At 50.2% G+C, this 20,286-nt stretch overlaps 1 protein-coding gene across 1 annotated transcript in view; it reads right to left on the minus strand.

Annotated features, from left to right (window-relative positions):
- The window catches only part of CSE1L (chromosome segregation 1 like), a 399,917-nt gene that overhangs the window by 223,577 nt on the left and 156,054 nt on the right, over positions 1 to 20,286 (minus strand). The window contains exons 11-12 of the mRNA XM_078651858.1: positions 10,140 to 10,205; positions 7,850 to 8,052 (exon numbers count right to left, since the gene is read on the minus strand). Of these exons, the coding sequence (XP_078507984.1) occupies positions 7,850 to 8,052; positions 10,140 to 10,205 (269 nt within the window). The remainder of the gene's footprint in view (positions 1 to 7,849; positions 8,053 to 10,139; positions 10,206 to 20,286) is intronic.

The following is a 20,286-nucleotide window of genomic DNA, read 5'->3' on the forward strand; positions in this document are numbered from 1 at the left end:
AGAGGGCCTTCACACAGATGACAGTTTACATAGGAAGGAAAGAGCTAGTGTGCATGATCAAAGACTCACTGAAGAAGTATTGTATTTTGTACTACAATAAGATTGATTTGTAAAATGTGTTTGAACCCCATAAACTCTGTAGTACACTGCCTATATACCATTCCCTATTATTGCAGAAAGCAAGCAATAATAAAAGCAAAATATTACATAAACACCGGAAAAACACTGTTTCTGTTGTTTTTAACGGCACAAAAATGTGTAACCACTGTTTTTTAAGGTATTGAAAACACTGGAATACACTGACAAAACCCCACCAGAATTTACCAAAAATAGAAACTGAAAACAGGAAAGCCTAACTATAAGTATTGCAATTGTAGCAATTCATTTCTCTTGTATGAGGAAAGACTGCTCAATAAATAACACCTTTTATTGAAAACGCCCGTCTCTTTTTCTCTGCAATCTGGTGAAACTAAGTACGTACTTATTGACTGAGTAAAATAGCTGTCTTTTGTTTTCACACGACTCTAGAGATATACTCTTAATCAGGGAGAGCAAAGTTGTCATGTTCTATGGTTGTCAGAAACTAAATCCCTTCTTGTCTATCCAGGGAGGTTCAACTCCTCCTCGCTTATTCGAGAAAGTTTCTAGTGAACTCTGAGCTAGCTGGCAAAAACTTAAGTCTAATATAGTCAGTAAGAGACCTAGTTAACCTCTGTCCTACGTCTACACTACTGAAGATATTATTCCAATGCGCAAGCCTATTGGGACTATAGGAACTACACTAAATCTTGAAGCCTGCAATGAGGAATAGAGTAAAACCAAAATGCCTATGCTCTGTATCTGGGCTTTCTTTGACCAACTAAGAATTTTTTTTAATTCACTATGGCCAAGCCTGAACGCTGCTATTTGCCACATGGCAGGGAAATCACAAGAAAGTATACCAAACAGCACTGACCTGGTGGGACCGCAACTTTCTATCCCTTTGCAAACCGGGTTGTGATCAATCAAACAGCATTTGTAAATAGCAACACGGTCACCCCAAAGGGGTATCTGTGCGTTGATGGGATCAGGATTCCCAGAATTGCCACACCCTAGCAATTTTCCTCAGGTGAACCTGCTGATATTTACAGGCTGAAAAACATGCAGCAATTTATATTAAATGTAGAATTTGGTTAAAAAATACAAATAAAGCATGCAAGTCTTAATTTTCTGTAAGGAAAACTCTAAATAGGAGGCATTTACCCCACAAGAAAATACCTTACTGTTATTTAACAACTTTAGGAAACATCATATCCCCTATGGCTACTAGAATCTATGGGAAAGAGTTTCAATCTTTTAGGGTCAAACTGTCCCAGGCAAAAGCCTTCCAGCTCCTCCTGCCTAAATTAGACTACCTCAAGTTAGCAAGCTATTAGTCTGTACCCAGGCCATGGATATCATAACTAAGCAGGTCTCTCGGATTGACGAATATTTGTGCCAGATGGGGCCAGACTGTCTTCCCTAGCAGCCTACTGTTGGCATACAATGCAGTTTCAGCTGGGCATACAAACTGTTGTCCATGCAGACTTCAATAAAATGGATAAATGTTTCTGCGGAATGCTTGGAGGTGACCAAATCTTATCCAATGAAGACAAAGGCATGTTTAACACATCAGAAGCTACATCATAAATAATAATGATAATGTAACTGGACCCATCCAAGGCATTTACCCTGCCTGAAAACATGATTTCACTATAAAAAGAAGAATTTACCATAATAATAGTAAAAGCCTATACAATGTGTAGGTCTAAGAAGTGCTTGGTTTGGATACAGTGTCTCGTTCTGCAAGTTGTCCCCGTTTTCTGTGACCAGATAACCGTCCCGAGATTTGCAGGGTCCCTAGTGGACACTGCGGCTTAGCACGACAGGGGGCTGCAGTCCATTCTGGTAAACTAGTTCGACAGGTGCAGAGCAAAGCTGGCCCTAAGGCACAAGTTACTTACCTTCGGAAACGATACATCTGTAAGAAACATTAGTAGTGCGATTTCCTACCTTAGAATTACCCCCAGGCGTCAGACTTGATACAGAAAGTTTTCGTCAGCAGTACCCCTGTGCATCGGTAGGAGTTGTGCGCTCCACATGCATCGTTGGCGCCGGGATGACGTCGCTGGAGCTACTTACACACGCGCGCGCGGATGTCAGTTCTGTACACGACTTTCTGCGCCAGGACCGCAGAGCAATGCAAGAAACTGATGACTGGTGCCATGAAACTAGGGCCCTGAAAGGGATGTCCTTAACCCTAGAAATCAGTTCGCAGAACGGAGAGGATGGGAGGGCCGGTAAGGAATCTATCACTACTAATGTTTCTTACAGACATATCGTTACCGAAGGTAAGTAACTTGTGCATCTGAAAGAAACAGTGATAGATTCTTTACCTTAGAATAGATACCCCAGCAATACCAACCACAGTGGTGGATCTGCGAACCAAGATCACACCAGAAAGTCCTGGAGAACAGAACGGCCAAAGAAGCAGTCTCTCCAGACTTGGCTGTCCAGTCAGTAATGCTTGATAAATGTGTGCAGCGAGGTCCACGTAGCTGCCTGACAGATGTCCTGCAAGGGAACTTCCCGTCCCAAAGCAGTAGTAGCTGCCGTCGCCCTGGTAGAATGGGCGCGTAGCCCCACCGGAGTTGGATCGTCATCCTGACCGAAACCCGAGATAGAGGCTGAAAGATTGGAGTCATAGCCTTAATATCCCAGACTCTGTTCGGGAGGATATACCCGAAACTGCGCTGAGTCCAGAACCGCTCCAATGAAGAGGAGCTTCTGTGAGGGAATCAGGTGTGACTTCGGCACATTGATAGAAAACTCCAGCAATTGTAGGAGGTCGGCCATAGTCTGGAGGAGGGAGACAACTGCCTGGGGCGAGCCCGCCTTCAACAACCAGTCGTCAAGATAGGGGAAGAATGAAACCTCCATTCTGCACAGATGAGCTGCGATCACCACCATTACCTTCTTGAACACCCGAGGGGCGCTGCTAAGGCCAAAGGGGAGCACGGTGAACTGAAAGTGCTTGTGGCCTACCGTGAACCGCTGGTAACGCCGATGGGCCGGCAGGACGGGGATATGAAAATAAGCATCATGCAAGTCCAACACTACCATCCAGTCTTGCGGGTCTAGGGCAGACAAGACCTGAGCAAGTGTGAGCATCTTGAACTTCTCCTTCCGGATGAAACGATTGACGTTCCGAAGGTCCAAGATAGGACGCAGGCCCTTGTCCTTCTTTGGTACCAGAAAGTAGTGGCAGTAGCAACCACGATCTACTTCTGGCATCGGAACGCGCTCGATGACCCCCTTGGCCAAGAGGGCTGCGACTTCCTGCTGGAGAAGTGTGAAGTGATCCCCCAACATACGGTGGTACTGAGGTGGCATTGCTGGAGGGGTGGTCTCGAAGGGGAGGGAGGAGCCCTTTCGGACAATTTGCAGCACCCACTTGTCCGAGGTGATGTTGCGCCAGTGGGGGAGATGACGACGAATTCTGCCACCCACTGGCGTGTGATGGGCCTGAAATGCCAGACTAGGAAGGCAGTGGATGCTGCGGGGGTAAAGGTGGACTGACCTGCCCCCTGGCCCCCTGAACCGCCTCGACGGTTCCCACGTCCGCTGCTGTGTTGCTGCGGCCGGTGGCTCTGCGAACGTGGTGGGGTGACCCTTCCATGGCCACAAATGGAGCAAAAAGCACAAGGCTGAAGAGGCTGAGTGGCCGACAGGCCCAAGGACTTGGCCGTAGTCCGGGAGTCCTTAAAGCGCTCCAACGCACTGTCCACTTTATTGCCAAAGAGGCAAATGCCATCAAAGGCATGCCCATCAGTGTGTTCTGGACATCCCCCCTGAGAAGCCAGTGGTTCTCAGCCAGGAGTGGCGCCTAAGCGCCACCGTCGTGGAAATCGATCTGCCCAGCGAGTCGGCAGTGTCTAGGCCACAACGTATAGTGAACTTAGCTGCGTCTCTCATAGCCGCAATAGCTTGGGAGAGGACTGTCTGGGTCTCTTTCGGACAGTTAGGCAGCACTTGTGCAACCACAGAGTGGGAATAATGGCCCAAGAGGCATGCAGTGTTCACCCACCGCAGCCCTAAACTGGCAGATGAAAACAGCTTCTTGCCAAGCTGCTCCAGTTTCTTTGATTCCCTATCCGGAGGGGCGGAAGGGAACACGCTCTGGGAAGTAGAGGCTTGGACAGAGGGGGTCGCCCGGATCCAGGCGATGGCGTCTGGCCATGTTCCTGTCCACAGTAGCCCCTGTGTTGGGCCTGGAACAGGTGCCCAAAAGAACGTCAGACAGTGCTTCATTAAAAGGCAGCAAGGGCTCCGAAGAGTTTGCCGCCAGCTGAAGCACTTCTGTCAGGAGGTTAGTCCTGACAGCCACTGAAGGGAGTACGAGGTGGAGGGCCTCGGCTGCCCTACGCAACACCACTGCATAACTGGCTCCCTCCTCCGTAACCACGGTGGGAGGAGACAGCATGCAAAGTTCAGGTGAGGTGTCGAGACCACTGGCTTCCCCCAAATCCTCCATCCAGTCCGGATCCTAAAGACACTCCTGTGCTAGAGGGTCCTCAGACCCCTCCCAGCCTCCCCTTCCTCCGAAGTCTGTGGAACAGGCTGAGGGACATAAGGAAAAAATGACCCCATCGGCGTCTGCATCTGCGTTGAGCGACGCCGATCCGGCACAGTGTCCGGGTCAGGGCTGAACCTGTTGATGACGTCGTCCCGAGGAGTGGGCGACGCCGGTGGTGGTGATGCCGGGGAGGACGGCGCCGGTGTTATTAGGTCAACCGGGGTCTGATCCCAGATCCCGCGAGGCCCATATGCGCGCCGGCTGGGCCAAACGGCCCAAATAGTCGGGTCATGGCAGCAAGGTCTTGCACCTGAGCAGGCGTCGCCGACGCACCCGGAAAAGGTTGTTAGACCAGCGGCGACGTCGCAGGATCTGCTGGAGCCGCGGGGGTGGCACCACCCGCACCCTCAGCCGCGACGGGCAAGGGGAAGTCGAAGAGCGACGATGCTTCTTCGACTTCTTTTTGGAATGCTTCGACCTACCTGACCCAGAGTGTGCGAAGACTTAGATCCAGAAGAATGATGGTGACGGCTCCGCGACTGGTCCCTCGACCTCCCTCGGAACCGGGACCTAGAGCGGTGCGGAGCAGACTGCCGGACTTCCAGCAACTTTCGGGATCTCTCCTGCAAAGTCTTCGGCGCCATGGCCCGGCAGTCGGGGTATGACTTGGGGTCGTGGACGTGCCCCAGGCAGTGTGGGTCTGCCACCGACAACATCATGCGGTGACAGTCTCCACAGTTCTTGAAGCAGGGCATCCCTATGACACCAGTAGTGGATTGACTCGAAAAGATGAGACAAAAGGCCTCGAAAAACTTAGTCAAAAAGTGACTGGGGGCACTAGCTCTTCCCAGATCTGCGCTTGCCGGGGCGGAAAAAGAAAGAACTGACAGCGCGCGTGGTCGGGTCCAAGTAGCGCCAGAGCCGCACGACGACGCCTACAAACGAGCAGGGGTACTGCTGATGAAAACTTTCTGGATCCAGTCTAACACCTGGGGGTAATTCTAATGTAAGGAATCTATCACTACGTGTTTTTTTCAGATCCTCCTTCCACCGGTGTGCAAGCACAGTGACAAACATAGGGGATCCAGTACCTGGAGCAACACATCAACCCCACGCTCGTCGGGCAGCTACAGCCCTGGCTGCTCGGCTCTTCTCCCTCCCCCACCCTCGCTCACCTCTTGCCCTGGCTGCCAGCTGCTGCTGAATAGGGGTGAATCAATGCCAAAGTTGAGCACAGTGTCGCCTGCTGGCATCAATACGAGGCATGTAAATAGGCAGACCGTTAAGGTCATCCTGACTTGTCCATGCAGCTCACTGGTATGTAGCAGCCAGTAAAATAGCTGAGTGGGTTAATACGGACCTTCTGTAGAGATCGGTGAGCTGGCAACATATCACAGCTGTGGTTTTCACTAGAACATGTGGCACGCATTCACCAACAATGCATTATGGTAGATGTAGTTTTATTTGTTCATAACTAAGTTGTTCTGCAGATGTTTACCTATACTTAGTTTTCTCTGGTAGGTCAGTAATTACTCAGTCAGTACTGATAGTCTCCTGGCAGGTGCTGTTAATCTGAGGCAAATATTCCTTCCCTTCAGGGTGCCTCCATGCAATCACATTTGGGTTTGGTGTGCTGTAAGAATAGCTACGTTTGGCTGTGCATCTGCACTCACAGCCGGCAGTGTGAACCACAGGTAGATAGAGTGTAATGTTAGTTAATACACAATATAACGGCACACATTAAGGCACTGCCATAATGGAACTTTGATGGTAGGGGGAACAGAGGAAATAGAGTAAGGGTATGGGAACACTGAAGGAGCATGGTGAGCTATGACATAAAGGAAGAAAAGTGGGACAGGAGGACACTGGAGCTCAATGAGTGTACACAAGAACGAAAGTACTTCGCAGCTATGGCAGTTTCCACCATTGGTGTCTTGAGAAAAGGTCAGTCACTAGAACTCAGAACATGTAGTACTTCTTCATTGTAATTTAAAAACCGGAAGAGAGGCAATGAATCTAACCAATCCTGGAGCTGCTCTCATGCATTTTTCAGCATGAGAGTAGCCCCATGATTGGTGAGAGCAGACTAAGACAGCGCTCCTTTTCAGACTAAGAGGCTGTGTCTGCAGTCCGCCCGTTGTTATACAGCTAACACATGCTGCTGTCTGAGTGTGCATGTCTGGCTGGTCGGTGCAAGCCAGCTGGCCAATCAGACATGCACAATTTAGGCAACTGTGACCTGCCTGCGGGTCGGAATAGTAACACCCCCAAACTCGAAGTCAACGTACACTTAAATAGTAATAACCATTATCATATTTTATTTTCTGCAGCTGCTGTGCTCGCAGTAGGTAGGGGATGCTCCTCCGCCATCAAGGAGAAACCGCTACTGGTGACTTCTTGTGTTGGTTAGACCTTGATCTACTATTCACAAAACAACTAGTAACCAGACACTGGACAGCGGGTACCTCCCCCGCCCCAAGGCCTCCATTCTCCATTTGGCACCGGTGGCAGTATACTGAATAAAAAGATGGCTAAAAAAAAAAAAACACAACCAGTATCAGGCTAAGGAAGAAAAAAACAGAACTACTTAATAATCTTACAACCACGTAAGAGAAAGATGCAACTTGCCAGAATGACTTTTGTGGCCTCTACAGGTCACTCCAACTGTCTAGCAAGGCAGTTTTGTACATAATTACTCAGAGCCAGCCCCCTTGCGCAAGATCAGGTGCCTGGCATGTCAATCTCAGTTGCCTAGCTCTTTTTTCGTCTCTTTCCTCCCTTTCGGTCTGCCCGCACAATGGAGCTTTTTGTTTTTGCCATCACATCAGTAGATGTGTCATTCCGCCTGGCTATGAATGCAGCACTGCCTCCAACATTACCGCTTTAATCCACATGTTTGCTGCATTTCAGTGCTACATAGTGGTCGCTAGATAAACTGAAGCAATAACCGAGAGCTGGTCGATTAATACAATCTTAGAAGACCATTGCTACCACGACTGTACCATTTTGAAGTAATGTATCTTCAATACAACAAGCACAATTGGCATTGCCAACGCTTGTTGCAATATCGTATATTTACTAGTTAAAGAAATGTGTTAGGTTTGCATTAGAGAATCTTTCAGATTATAACATTGAGCTTCTAGGTTATAGAATAGGGGTAATCAGCATTAACTCATACTGTCAAGTTAACCATCCACAAGAAAACAAATAGTTACACAAAACTCAACATAATTTCACCACAATATTGATACTTACCTTCTGTGTCTGTGCTTTTGATGCCAGCGAGGTGACCAGGTAAATTGCAGCATCTTTGTGCTTCCAGTTAGTCGCTGGGTTCTTGGAATACTCCAGAAGCATTGAACTAACATAACCAGAGAAGATGCCAGTAACCGGCCCTTCAAAAAACTTGCACAACCCCCGCACTAGGTCACAAGCTGCTCTGCGCCTGGTGTCAATATCTGAGAAACAAAACAGAAAAAGTTTCATAAATACCCTCTTCAAATAACTGGACTCCTTCAAGAAGGGGGCTTTGTGTTCCTGAAAACCTGATCTGGGGGAAGTGACCACTTTGGTGCACTGCAAGGTAATTCATAAACTGGATTCAAAATTTAAGGTTGAGCAGGGGTCCCGACTACAGCTCCGAATTAGTTTAGTTTCAATACTGAACATAGATAGATTATAAAACACGCGGTCTATTAGGTGAGCTTAAAAGGAAATTATTTCCATGTTCATTCTTGAGCACCAGCCTCTAATATACTAAAAAGTTTTAACCCACTAGTGTCGTCCACATTTATTCAGTATATCCATCTTGAGTGATGGTTCCAGGAACAGCTTTTTTTAAATTGCATATGGCAAAGTGCATTAATGTCTTTATAGCCTGCCACACTATGATTCAGTGTACACTGAAAGCTTGTTCTCCTGTTATTGGTCTGAGCAGAAATGTCATTCGTCAGCAGTTAAAACAAAGAAAAGTGGATGGACTGAGATGCATAAAAAGAGGTATTCACTTAACTTGCAAAGAGAGGAGAGGATGGGTTAGACAACTACCTCTACCATAAATTTGTGACAACTCAAATAATTAGTTGATAAACGATGAACAGTCAATAAAGGAGGCTTAAGTGTAAGGACAAAGTAGTAAGATGTACAGAATGTTTTCCTTCTGTATTGGATACCTCTCACAAAGGAGGTACCAGACACAGATAATTTCTTTAGAACTAATGGAATATTTGTGTGGGCCTTTTTACTGCTATGCTTTAGCCGAGCACACTTCATTGACTGAGCCATTGAATTTGCTACTGACAAAAACAATCTAATGAATCTTTCTTATAATACTCAAATCAAACCACAAAAAGAAGCGGTTTGCCTTGATTGTGAATAATGGGTGCAGGGGTGACAGCACAGAGGGGAGTAGGTTTTGTCTTTTCAAGCTAGACAAAAGTAATTCCCAGTGAGTCAACCAAGGTACTTAAAATATTTAGGAGCGGCCACCAATTATGTTAAGTACTATTTATTTATTCAGCCGTGAATTTAATTTCACTAAGTCAGAGGTAGACACTCTTTTGAATGGGTGTTTAAACTTTTGGAATGTAGTTAAGCTACTCGAGATTTTGTTCAATTCTCAAAGCTTCACGAGATGCTCAGAATGAGATTTTTATTCTGGTATATGGTGGGCAGAGACGAGATGAAAGTTTAAAACCATCAGTGCTGCAGCAATTCCCCCTCTGACATGACTCTCCATTTACTCCATTGTTCATGACGAGCAGAGCTCGTCTTGAGCACACGAGCAGTGTACTGCATGACGAGCTGAGCTCGTCATGAGCATCGAAGGGGTTAAGGGACTGATAGGTGCTTTCAATTTAATGTGTTTAAGTCTCTTGCAGCAGTGGTCTCATATTTCTGGGATCCTGGAACATCTTGGCATTTGTACTTTATGAATTGGATGGAATATACAATTAAAATTGAACTCAATAAAACGAGTGATAAAACTGCATTCCATTTTTAACCAGCATGCGAAATGAAGGTTTGTTTTTTATGGTCAAGAGCTTCATAACATTTATGTATTCGACATTACTGATTATGTCGATTTGCATGCTACATAATCCTTCTAAACAGAACTAGGACATCTCTAGTTTGTGTATTCTAGCCATTGGTTTGATCATTGGAATGGGGGAACAGAGGGGTACAACAACAAGGTCTAAGAAAAGGTTGGTTAGAAAAAGACACCTTTGTCCAATTGTTGTTTTTTTGCTTGAGGTGTTGAGAAAATGGGGAAAAACACTTTAAGGTCTGGGTGCAAAAGGAAGCAAGCCTCACAACAGAAGCACAGCATGCTTGGGACACCTTCCTAACCAATAATTGCTGCTTTTGAGACATTTGCCTCCTTCCAGCTGCCAATGGCATTGCAGTGCCATTAGAGCGGGAGTGAAGGCGGATGAGCAGCAACATACTCAATGCACTAAAAGATAAACCTAATCCAACACAACAAAGTAAGGTATATGTAAGCACTGTGCTAATCGTTATTTCACACGCGTGTAGAACACATTACCAGATCCTTCTAAATCTCTTCTTATGTACTCTTCAGAATTATCTTCAAAAGCCTCTTCATCAGCAGCTGCAAGTAAAATAAAAAGCAGTTCAAAACTCCATAAAAAAGTTAATGTAGCAAGTGTGCTAGAATTCAACATGCACATAATTTGCCTGAATTGAGCCCAAGGCAAAGAGACGCAGCACAGCAGGAGAGAGGGGGAGAGGAGGAGAGGCAGAGTATGAGAAAGTGCCTTTTGACATGGTTAGACTCACTTTTTGCCTGGTATTTGATGTGGTTTTAATTGTAGTGCACAGGGTACCTGCCAACCAGGGCCCCTGTGCCAGTGCTTGTCCCCTAAAACAATTCCACAATTGGCCATTCAGGATCCCTACAAGTCCCTAGTAAATGGCACCTGGGTACCAAGGGCATTGAGACTAATGAGGGTCCCCTAGGGACCTCTCACCTAGGCCCTGAAGTCTGCCACTGCAGCATGAATGGCATGGTGCAGACAAAACGACAAAGTCGACATGACACGCTGCCTGTGTGCCATACCAACTTGCACTGCTTAAGGGATAGTTAAGTCACCCCTCTAGCAGGCCTTCCAGCCCGAAGGCAGAGTGCACTATACCTCAGGCGTGGGCATATCTGCATGAGCAGATATGATCCTACAATATATAATTACATTCCTAGATATTTTAAGTGCCAGGGAAGCCAGAGAGTACATGGGCTGGAGACTCGACAACTCTAGTTCCCCAGCACCATCATACCTTCTCTGAAAACAGGAGTGTTTGGTATCAAACTACTCCTCTCAATAAACCCACACTGATGTAGGTTTTATTGAACCATGTACTTAGAGGTGCCCCCTGAAAACCTACCAACCCTGGTGTGGTAACAGACTGGCAATAGGCAGCCTGCAACCAGACAGGTTTCTGGTCCAAGGGTTGAGAGCCTGCTCTCTGGGAGCAAAAACAATACACATCCTGGGCAGAGGTGTCACACCTCCTCCCCCAGGATGGGCACAGTGCTCGAGAGGGAAGCTGCAAGGGCCTGCCACTTATGTAATGCGACCCCCAGCCTCTGCTGCTAGCAGCAGATAGCAACCCTCATTTTACACTCCCACTATGGGTGGGAAAACCAGCAGGAAAACCAAGGAAGGATAGGTGTGCCCAACAATGCTAACCACACCCCTAAAGTAAGGGAGGTGAGGTGAAGCCACCTTGAAGATGGGGTGACTCCTCCAATCAGGTCTAATACTATGCCCCCTATGCACCCTCCCACAGAAGGGTGGCGTAACTGAGGGTGTACTCACCCCAAGTAAGGTGCGCACTGGCACTGCCTGACACTCCCTTAAAACGCCCCTAAATATAGTATTTTAGTGGCTCCCCAAGACACTGAAGTACGAGCTACTTCCCTTCGGTAACTATGTATCTGGTAGAGACGATTCTAGCTGCAGATTCCTTCACATTGAATTATCCCCAGGCGTGAGACTGGATCAGTAAACTTTTTTCCCACAGCATCCCTGCGCGCCGGGGCGGGATCACGCGACCCTGCCAGGGCGTCATCCGCATACGTGACATCAGGGAGGTCACATTAGTCCAACCACGGAGCGCCTATGTCACTTTTCTTCTGAGAACTTTTTCGCACCGCAACGCGGAGCCACCAAACAAAAAACTGTGCGAGCATGGGAACAGTGTGCGAAAGAGTAGAAAAAAAAGAAACACAATAAGGAACAGTGCAACACTGCAGTGTCCAAAGGCAGGACAGAAGAAAGAACAGAGCAGAGCCCTGAGCAGCCATCCTGCCAGTACATAGACAGCCTTGCCCCGGAGACAAGGAACATGCGTACAAAGTCATAACATGTAGCAGGCCTACCACCCCCATCCAGAAACAAGGAAGGGGAGCCAGTCTCAAGACAGACAGGAACAACAAACCTGCAAGCCATCCCAGCATAAAGGGCAACCACCCCCCAAGGAACAAGGGCAAGGCAAGGCCAGATGACCACTATTCAGAGGATAGCAGAGGGGCAAGGACCCCCAGCAGCAAGAGGAAGGGAGGGGAGGACCGAGATTGAAGGCCACCCCCCTACCCCCCAGAACTGGAGTAGCGGGGCAGAGGAGCACCATAACCCCATCCCCCAAAGAACCAAGAGGAGGAATAAACCGCAACCAGACGGAGCCACCCGTCAAGAGCAAAAGAGCCACCAGTCAAGAGCAAAAGAAGGCACTCACAGGAGACACAGCCCCCCACCGAGAGGAGAGTTCCAAAGACCAACCCAAGGGTCCTCGCAGAACAGGGAGGAAGGGCGGGCCATGAAGGAATCTGCAGCTAGAATCGTCTCTACCAGATACATCGTTACCGAAGGTAAGTAACTCGACATCTGATAGAGACTACTAGCCGCAGATTCCATCACGTATAATAGATACCCTAGCAATACCCACGGGTAAGGAGGGTCTGCGAAAGGACCCAACCAGCCTGGACAGAACAGAGGGTCCCACAGGGGACCAGATCTGCGGACCAGGTAAGAAATCTCGTCCTTGCCAGGCAAGAGGATCCCCACAAGCAGAACACCACCCACCCAAAGAGGATGTAGGAGGTTGAAAGAAGACTGAAGAGGCCCATACGCTCACAGCAGAGGAACCAAGAGCAAGGCCAGAGAGGCCAAAGCACCCCACTCCCCTACAAGGCAAAAGAGCTTCCATCCAGTGCCAAGACAGGAAGAGGAAGAAAAAGCCTAGAGGGCCCAAGGAAACTAGGGAAAAGAAGCCCCCCTCCTCATGGAAGGCAACAGGCCAGCCAGACAGTCATAAGCCACCAGAAGCAAGAAGAACAGCCCGGGCCCAAGGAAGACCGGGCAGGCGACGCCTAACAAGGGAGAACACAGAATCATCCCAGCCCTCAGGGCAGGAGCAGGAAGGTGAGGAAATACCCGGACACACCATTACGAGGGGCCGCGCATGCAACCTCAAGAAGCAAAAGCAACATACATACACGCCATGGAGAAACGGCACCCGAAGGCGACCAGAACTCCCAGCAGAGCGCAAGCTATAGAACAGCTACCACTACCCCACATAGGGTACGTTAAGTCCCAGGATATGGGAACCCTCTTTGGAAGAACTTCTGCAGCAGAGGAAAAACAAAAGAGCCACAGGGAAAGAAACCCCAGCGGAAGGCTTGGTAAGCAGCCCAAAAGAATACAGATGGCCTAATCTCAGTGCCAAGTCTGTGCAAGCAACTCCAGCAAAAACACAGGGTGCCGTCCAGCAGCCAATGCCGCCATAGTCCCAGCAAGGACTCGAATGGCAATAAAACACACTCCACAGCAAGGGCAACCGACCTAAAGAAAAGTCCATAATCAGCTCAACTCAGTATTCCCTGAGGAGGAGGAGGATAAGGCGGAGAAGGGGGGGGGGAGCGGGGGGAGGACGGAGCCCCGCCAGGAACCTTTGGATGGTGGAGTCAGCCAGGGCATGGAATAACAGGCTGCCGTTGAACGGAAGATCAATCAGCCGCTCCCGAACATTTTCAGGGAACACGCCGTCCCGAAGCCAAGCATGGCGAAGGAGGGTGACTGAAGAAGCCATAGCCCGGCCCAGCACCTCCGAAAGGTCTGGAGCGGAGAATAAACGCTGCTAGTTCCCAGCCATCCAACGCATGATGCCGTAAGTCCACCTGCACAGTCTCCTGTGAAGCTGCGGATCCCAGGGACACAGCCGAATCCCACATACAAGAGGTGGCCCTAGCCAACAAACACAAGGTGTTAAGGGCCAGCAGCGCTGGTCGAGGCGAACATGTTGCGCCCCCAAGAAACCAGCCAGCGAGCCTCCCTGGACGACGGAGTCAACAGCGGCGGCAGGGAGGGAAAAGCAGTCCGCAAAAGTGAACTTGAGGCAGAGGGGTGGAGGGAAAGACATGCCGGGTCACGCGGCGCCGGAAGGTGCCGATGCAGAAGGTGTGGAGGCACCGGATCCCCTGAGGCAGGGCGCCTCCAAGCCCCCATCAGGGAAGAAAGGAGCGAACCCTCAAAGGGAAGCAATATCTCACTCCCACCAGAGGCGTGATGGAGAATTTAAAGTGAGCAATCGGGTCGCCCATGCGCAAAATGCCCCCAGCCGTGGGCATCGCATGAGCGAAGGCCGCACCCGCTGCTGTAGAGCCCTGCGGTGGAGATAGCAGATCCTCCGTGGGCGACGGCTGCAAACTAAGGCGGCCGTCCCCGAAGCCAGGCAGGGCGGGTAAAGGCCAGACCTGGAAGTCAGAAGGAGCTGAAGAATTGGGGACCTGTCGCTCCTCCAACAAACATCTGCCTCGGAAATGGCGGGGAGCCGCCCTTCGATGATGCCGGTGAAAAAGACACCACGGGCGGCCTGTCTCGGGGAGGATGACACCAGTATGCACCCCACCTCCGGAGAAGAGGGAGCGTCTGAAGACTAATCTGCAACCCGACTCCTTTCTGGTGCCGTAGAGTCCACTGCCTAAGGCGGAACGGCAACTTCATCCGGTGCCAAAGGAGACGCCGGATAGGGGTCCTCGAAGCCACACCGCGCCAGGGACCAGAGCGGGCCGGATCCGAAACGGCCAAGGAGCTACGTCGGAACGGCGCCGAGGCAGACACCTGCATGGAGGAACGAGAGGGACCAGGGGAGTGACATGAAGTCCTCCGCCAGCCTCGGCCCAGCATGTAACTGAGGTGTCCCGGCAATCCATGCGGCGCCGTAAGGGCCGACTCAACCTCAGACGAGGCAGCCGCCTTCGTGGAAGGACGAGAAGGGCCTGGAGGAGGACGAGGAGACCCCCTCCCGCTCGGCCCAGAGCGGGACAAGGAAGGTCCACTAACCCCTGTGGCAGCGCTCGGTCCAGCACCTGCCGGTGCCGTAGCGGGGTCACCTCGGCCTTAGACAGGACCACCTTGTCCAAAGTCCGAGAGGGGCTTGGGATGTGACCAGAGCCCAGCCGACCTCCCGTGACCCCACAGGGACTCCTGCAGGAGTTTGACGTGATCCGAAGGAGGGACCCCCGAAGGGTCGCTCCCCAACAGCACCACATCCTCCAAGTCTGGAGCCGAACCAGTCAGCGTCAGGGCCGGAGCCGGCGGCGGCGCAGAGGGCCTCGCGCAAGGCAAGGGATCCGTCGACACCCCAGGAGGAGAAAGAGGAGAACCAGCGAGGCCTGCAAAGCTGCCACATAGGTCTCCATCTGGACTATCGACGCTCTGTCACCGGGAAATGGTGGATAGGAGGCCAACACGCGGGCCTTATCACCCGTGGAGAGCCCACGCCTCCGGCTGGCCGAACACCAGCCCCCGGGACAAACTGCAACACTTAGAAGGGCAAATACGACAACAACGTCCATATCTGAAGCGGAGAGAGGAAGCCGACCTTGAGAGACGCGCCATGAGTAGTTTCATCCGGCACTCCCGCCGCGATTTCAACTGTTGGCATGCCTCACTATCAGTGGTGCCGTGATGCTCTCCCAAACACCACATAGAAATTAGGTGAGGGTCCGTCACCGACATAAGACGCCCACACGACGTTCAAGTCTTGAAGCCCCAAGGCATTCGCACACTGTTCCACCAAACAAGCATTTGCAATGCAATAGGTCTCGCATTTACGTGAGTTTGAGCTATTGGCATTGGAAATGACAAAGCATTTTATTTATGCTTCAAAAACCAAATCATAAATAAAAGGCATTGTCATTTACAATGCCGACAGCTCAAACTTGCGTAAACGCGAGACCTGTTGCATTGCAAATGCTTGGTTTTTTTTGCAAGCAGGAGACAAGTTCCCCTGCAGTCCCTTCCCACTGGTGGTAATCATTTCAAGGCAGTGATGTCTCACTACAGCTGCTGCTGCAACCGTAGAAAAACGCTTAGAAGGGTGAGATCAGGTGGCAGGGTTCTAAGCCGGCAAGGGGTGCAAAGCTCTTACAGCCCATCGAAGGGACTATTTCTAGTTCACTTAGGCTCAGGCCGTCTGGGAAAGCTGCAGGGACTGATTTAACACGAGGACAAACACAATCATATTTTCCAAGTGCTTTTCTGAAAGTAGGCAAAAAAAATGTTAATTGACATGTGAAAAGTCTAACAAAAATAAATCCCTTATAGAACCGCTCAGCGAGTCACCCTGTCTGAGTCAGGCAGGCCAGGAACAAACAATGAGGCAGTGTGAGTAAAAGGTACACAACACGATTAAGAGAGGCTAACTGAGTGGCCTTGGCCTTTTCTTAGTTTTTTTAGAAGTGTCGAAAAAGAAAGACTAATTTAAGAGAATAATAAAAATGCAATAATATTTGGAAGATAACGAACACCGTGACAATCTCCGGCTGCGTTTTCAGACAATGTTGTGCAACGTTGCATTATTAATCACACTGGGGATGTATGAAACATAACGCACTCTTGGCAGGGGGTGGGGCGTGGTCTGGAAGGGACGGTCAACTAGTGGAACAGTAAACACGTCTTTTATTTATAGTGGACCTTTGTGAGCTGGAGATTTACGGCAGGAATAAATATTTGCTGACTTGTTTCGCCACGGCCACTTGCTGAGACAACACATTGAACCTTTTAGTAACAAAACAAGAACGCTTGGCTACTATTTTGGTTAAAATGGCGCCGCACGTGACAGCCCTTTTACGTAGCCAAAAATAGATCTCAGTGACAACGGACCTCAAAACCATCCTTAATCTTAAAACAAAACATACACAGTTAGGAGGAAAGACACCGGATGGGGAGATTTTAAGCACAGTGTGATATTTAAACAGACAAAATTGTACACGTGCAGTTCTGCGAATAATGACTGCGTTTGAGGATGGAGCCGATGAAGTGTACTCAGCTGGTCGAAGGTCAAAGCCTGGGCCTTCTGCAGAGGGGTAACCCCTGGTGCCATAAATCACCCTGTCAAAGAGTCCAGTTAGCTAACAACCGCGGTATGAAAGCAACACGTGACTTGCAATGACCTCAAATCACGGAGATGATTACAGCTGAAGCTAGCCAGGATTTATGCATCTTTTCGTCCACTCGTCTTGGCAAATGTGGGGGTCAGTGGAAGCAGGGCCCCGTGAGGCACGAGATCATGGAGTACAATCTCTGTGTTCAAGTACGTAGAAAACAAGCTCTTGGCATTGCTGTGGGAGGGGGGCTGGGCAACCATGCCAGCATCCCGATTCACGAGCAGATGGTCCTGTTTATGACCTGCGGAGCGCGTGAAGTGGATGGGGGCAAATGGACTCAAAGCGGCCGGTCGCTTTGATGTTCTTGGCTTGCTTTGTGGGAGAGGTAGGGGGGCGGATTCATTGGAAGTGTAAACCAGCATGAGTGTGAATGGTGTGCGATGTGCACGCGCCCGGACACATGCACTGCACGTAATCCGCGCTTGGTCAAGAGTTTGTTTCGCCTACTATATACTCGCTATTAATCCCTGCAGGATATAATAGCTCGACCTAAGAACTGTTGATGCATTTACTGCAGAGATGCACATGTAACCTGTAGATACAGAGCACCGAGTTGGGTAACAACAACAAAACCGCTGCTGAAAGTCATTCAAACCACTAAGGAACATCAACATTTTAAGACAATCTCTTAGGATACTACTGTTGGGAGAGCTTGTGGTTGCAGGTCAGTTTCACCTTGGGAACTGTGCCCGTTCTTTTAAGTCCTCTTCGGTTAGTATAAGGCACAGTAAATAAAACCTTATTAATCATTACAGCAACCACTAAGTAAAGAAAAAAGATATCGTCACATAGCTGGCAACAAGGTTCTGTGAATTAATAGCTTGCTATGGAGAACTGTTTGTCACCTGAAATCCTAGATTTGAATACAGAAAAAATACAACTAACCGTTTATAACCCCATTGCCGATAAATTGAGCTAAACCGATAAGGGTAACACTGGAGGTGTGCAGCACAGCAAAGCAGCAAAATGGAGATAGTAAGTGTTATACAAAATCACTAGTTATATTAGGTGCTAACAAATTAGCACATTAAAGGCAGTCACTATACAAAAGCACGAACAAACAGTGACCCTCTCTCCAAACTACCTGGGAGCCATCGAGCCACTGTGCATCCGCGCCCCAATTCAGTATGGGCAGCCTCGTCCGATCCATTTATCCGTGGGGACATCCACAAAAGATCAGGACCGCCTCACATTCTCCTCCGACTTTCAAGGTTGTCTCCTTACTCTTGGCAGGGAACCCACCCAACAGCCCCCCTCAAGCAACCAGTGTCCGGCCCATGCATGCTCCAGCCACCAGTTAGTTCAGCCTCCTCCAAATCTGCATAAGCTCACCCCGTAATAAACTGAGAGAAGTGGTCCCAGGTTTGGGGGACCTCATATTTACCTACCCACTAAAGGAGCCCCAACACTTGCACCTGTGGCGGGAGCACGTGCCCCCGGCCATCCGCATGTGCAAATAATGCGTAGGGGTAGATGCAATGGAAAGCACCCCTGGCCCCCACCTGTGAGGCCCACCCCTCTTCAAGTCTATCTGCCCAGCGTGGCCCCCACCCATGCCCCCTCGCTCTGCAGAGCTAGGCTTCATCCCCATGTGCATCTACACTTGACCACCTGTGCAGCATCCTCCACCCTCTTTTGCAGCCTCTTCTCCCCATTCCCACCTCCCTCCCCCAGGGACGGTGTCACTTCCACGGCGACACTCACCACACCATGCCGTATGCCCCTTCCCCGATGTAGGAGAGGCTGGTGTAACAGGGGCCCACGCCGAATGCCTGCCCCCGCACAATCTCGGCCCCCGCAGTTGGCAGACGCCATCTTCCCCCCCGGTGCGGTGTGGCTGGCTAGGGTGCGCCGCCGGAGCTTGGCTGTCCTCGGGCTCCGCCGCTCGCGCTCTCCCCTGGAGGGTGGGGGCAGCTCGCGCCATGGCCGTTACAAGCACAGGGGAGCTCGCGCCTGCTGCCGCCGCTGATGGTGACGTGAGAAGCAGCAGGGCTTGCGCTGCTGATGCTGTGCACAGGCGCAGGCAGCGAGAGCTCCCAGGCCCCTCCCACCGACCCGCCCACCTACGCCTTGGCTGAGGTCGCGTGCACGTACTTGACCGAGAGGAGCGGGCGGAGTGCAGAGAAACAAGCGCGTCTCAGAAGCGCGTCCACAGACCGGAATCTGCTCGTGCACCGGTCTGTGCCACTTGGACGGCAACACAACCACAATAAGTCTCGCTGGCGACAGCGCTTCGTGCTGCAACGCCAGGCGAGACCTAAAAATACACTATGAGGAAGACAAAAGGGCCCCAAACAGGCCTGAGCAGAGACCAGATCCACATTGCACGCGGAAAAGGAAAAAACTGACGTAGGCACGCGGGGTGGGACTTATGTGACCTCGCTGACGTCACGTACACGGACGACGCCTGGGCGGAGTCGAGTGATGCCGCCTCACCCCCAGCACGCAGGGATGCTGTGGCAAAAAAGTTTCCGGATCCAGACTCACGCCTGGGGATAATTCTATGTGAAGGAATCTGCGGCTAGTAGTCTATCAGATACTAGTCCCTGCTGACCCAAGGACAAACAAGATGCCGTGCAGCCAAGTATGGAGATGCTTACTGACTTGGCCCCAGCTCTACAGGGTTATCTCCAGCTTCAAAGACCCTGCAAAGGAAGACTATGCCTGCCTTGCAGCCAGTGACTTCGAGAACTCGAAGAAGACTCCCCTTCGACAAAGACCAGAGACTCCAGAGGACAGCAGATCTGTCCCAAAGAAACTTATACAAAAGGACTCTAGTGCCAGCCAGCCGGAACCACGAGTCCAGCTCACTCTGCACCAACGCCTCCGGCCCATGTCCAGGTGGCCCACTGATCCGGACCTCAAGTCCAGCATTGGCGGACCACTCCTGGAATCCACGACGATGCTTTCAGCCGGAATCCAGAGGCTCCAAATCCACCCTACACCTGGCCTCCCCTGTGCCATTGGTGGTGAATGTTTAGTGCTGCTTTGTGCCCCCGTGCTTGCTCTAACCCTCAAAGCTTGGCCCCTGCAACCGATCTGACCAGCAAGCAGCGTGGATTCAAGCATCCCCAGTCTCCATTGAAACGCACCGGGGTACTATCTCCTTATTTGACCTCTGCACCCTGCCGCCCCTGTGCTGCAGACTTTGTGCTTACCCGACACTTGACTGGTCTACTTTTGAAAGACTAAAGTATTTTTCCTGAACAACGTACTTACCTTG

The sequence above is a fragment of the Lissotriton helveticus genome, chromosome 7 (assembly GCF_964261635.1).
Source record: "Lissotriton helveticus chromosome 7, aLisHel1.1, whole genome shotgun sequence".
Taxonomy (NCBI): Eukaryota; Metazoa; Chordata; class Amphibia; order Caudata; family Salamandridae; genus Lissotriton; species Lissotriton helveticus.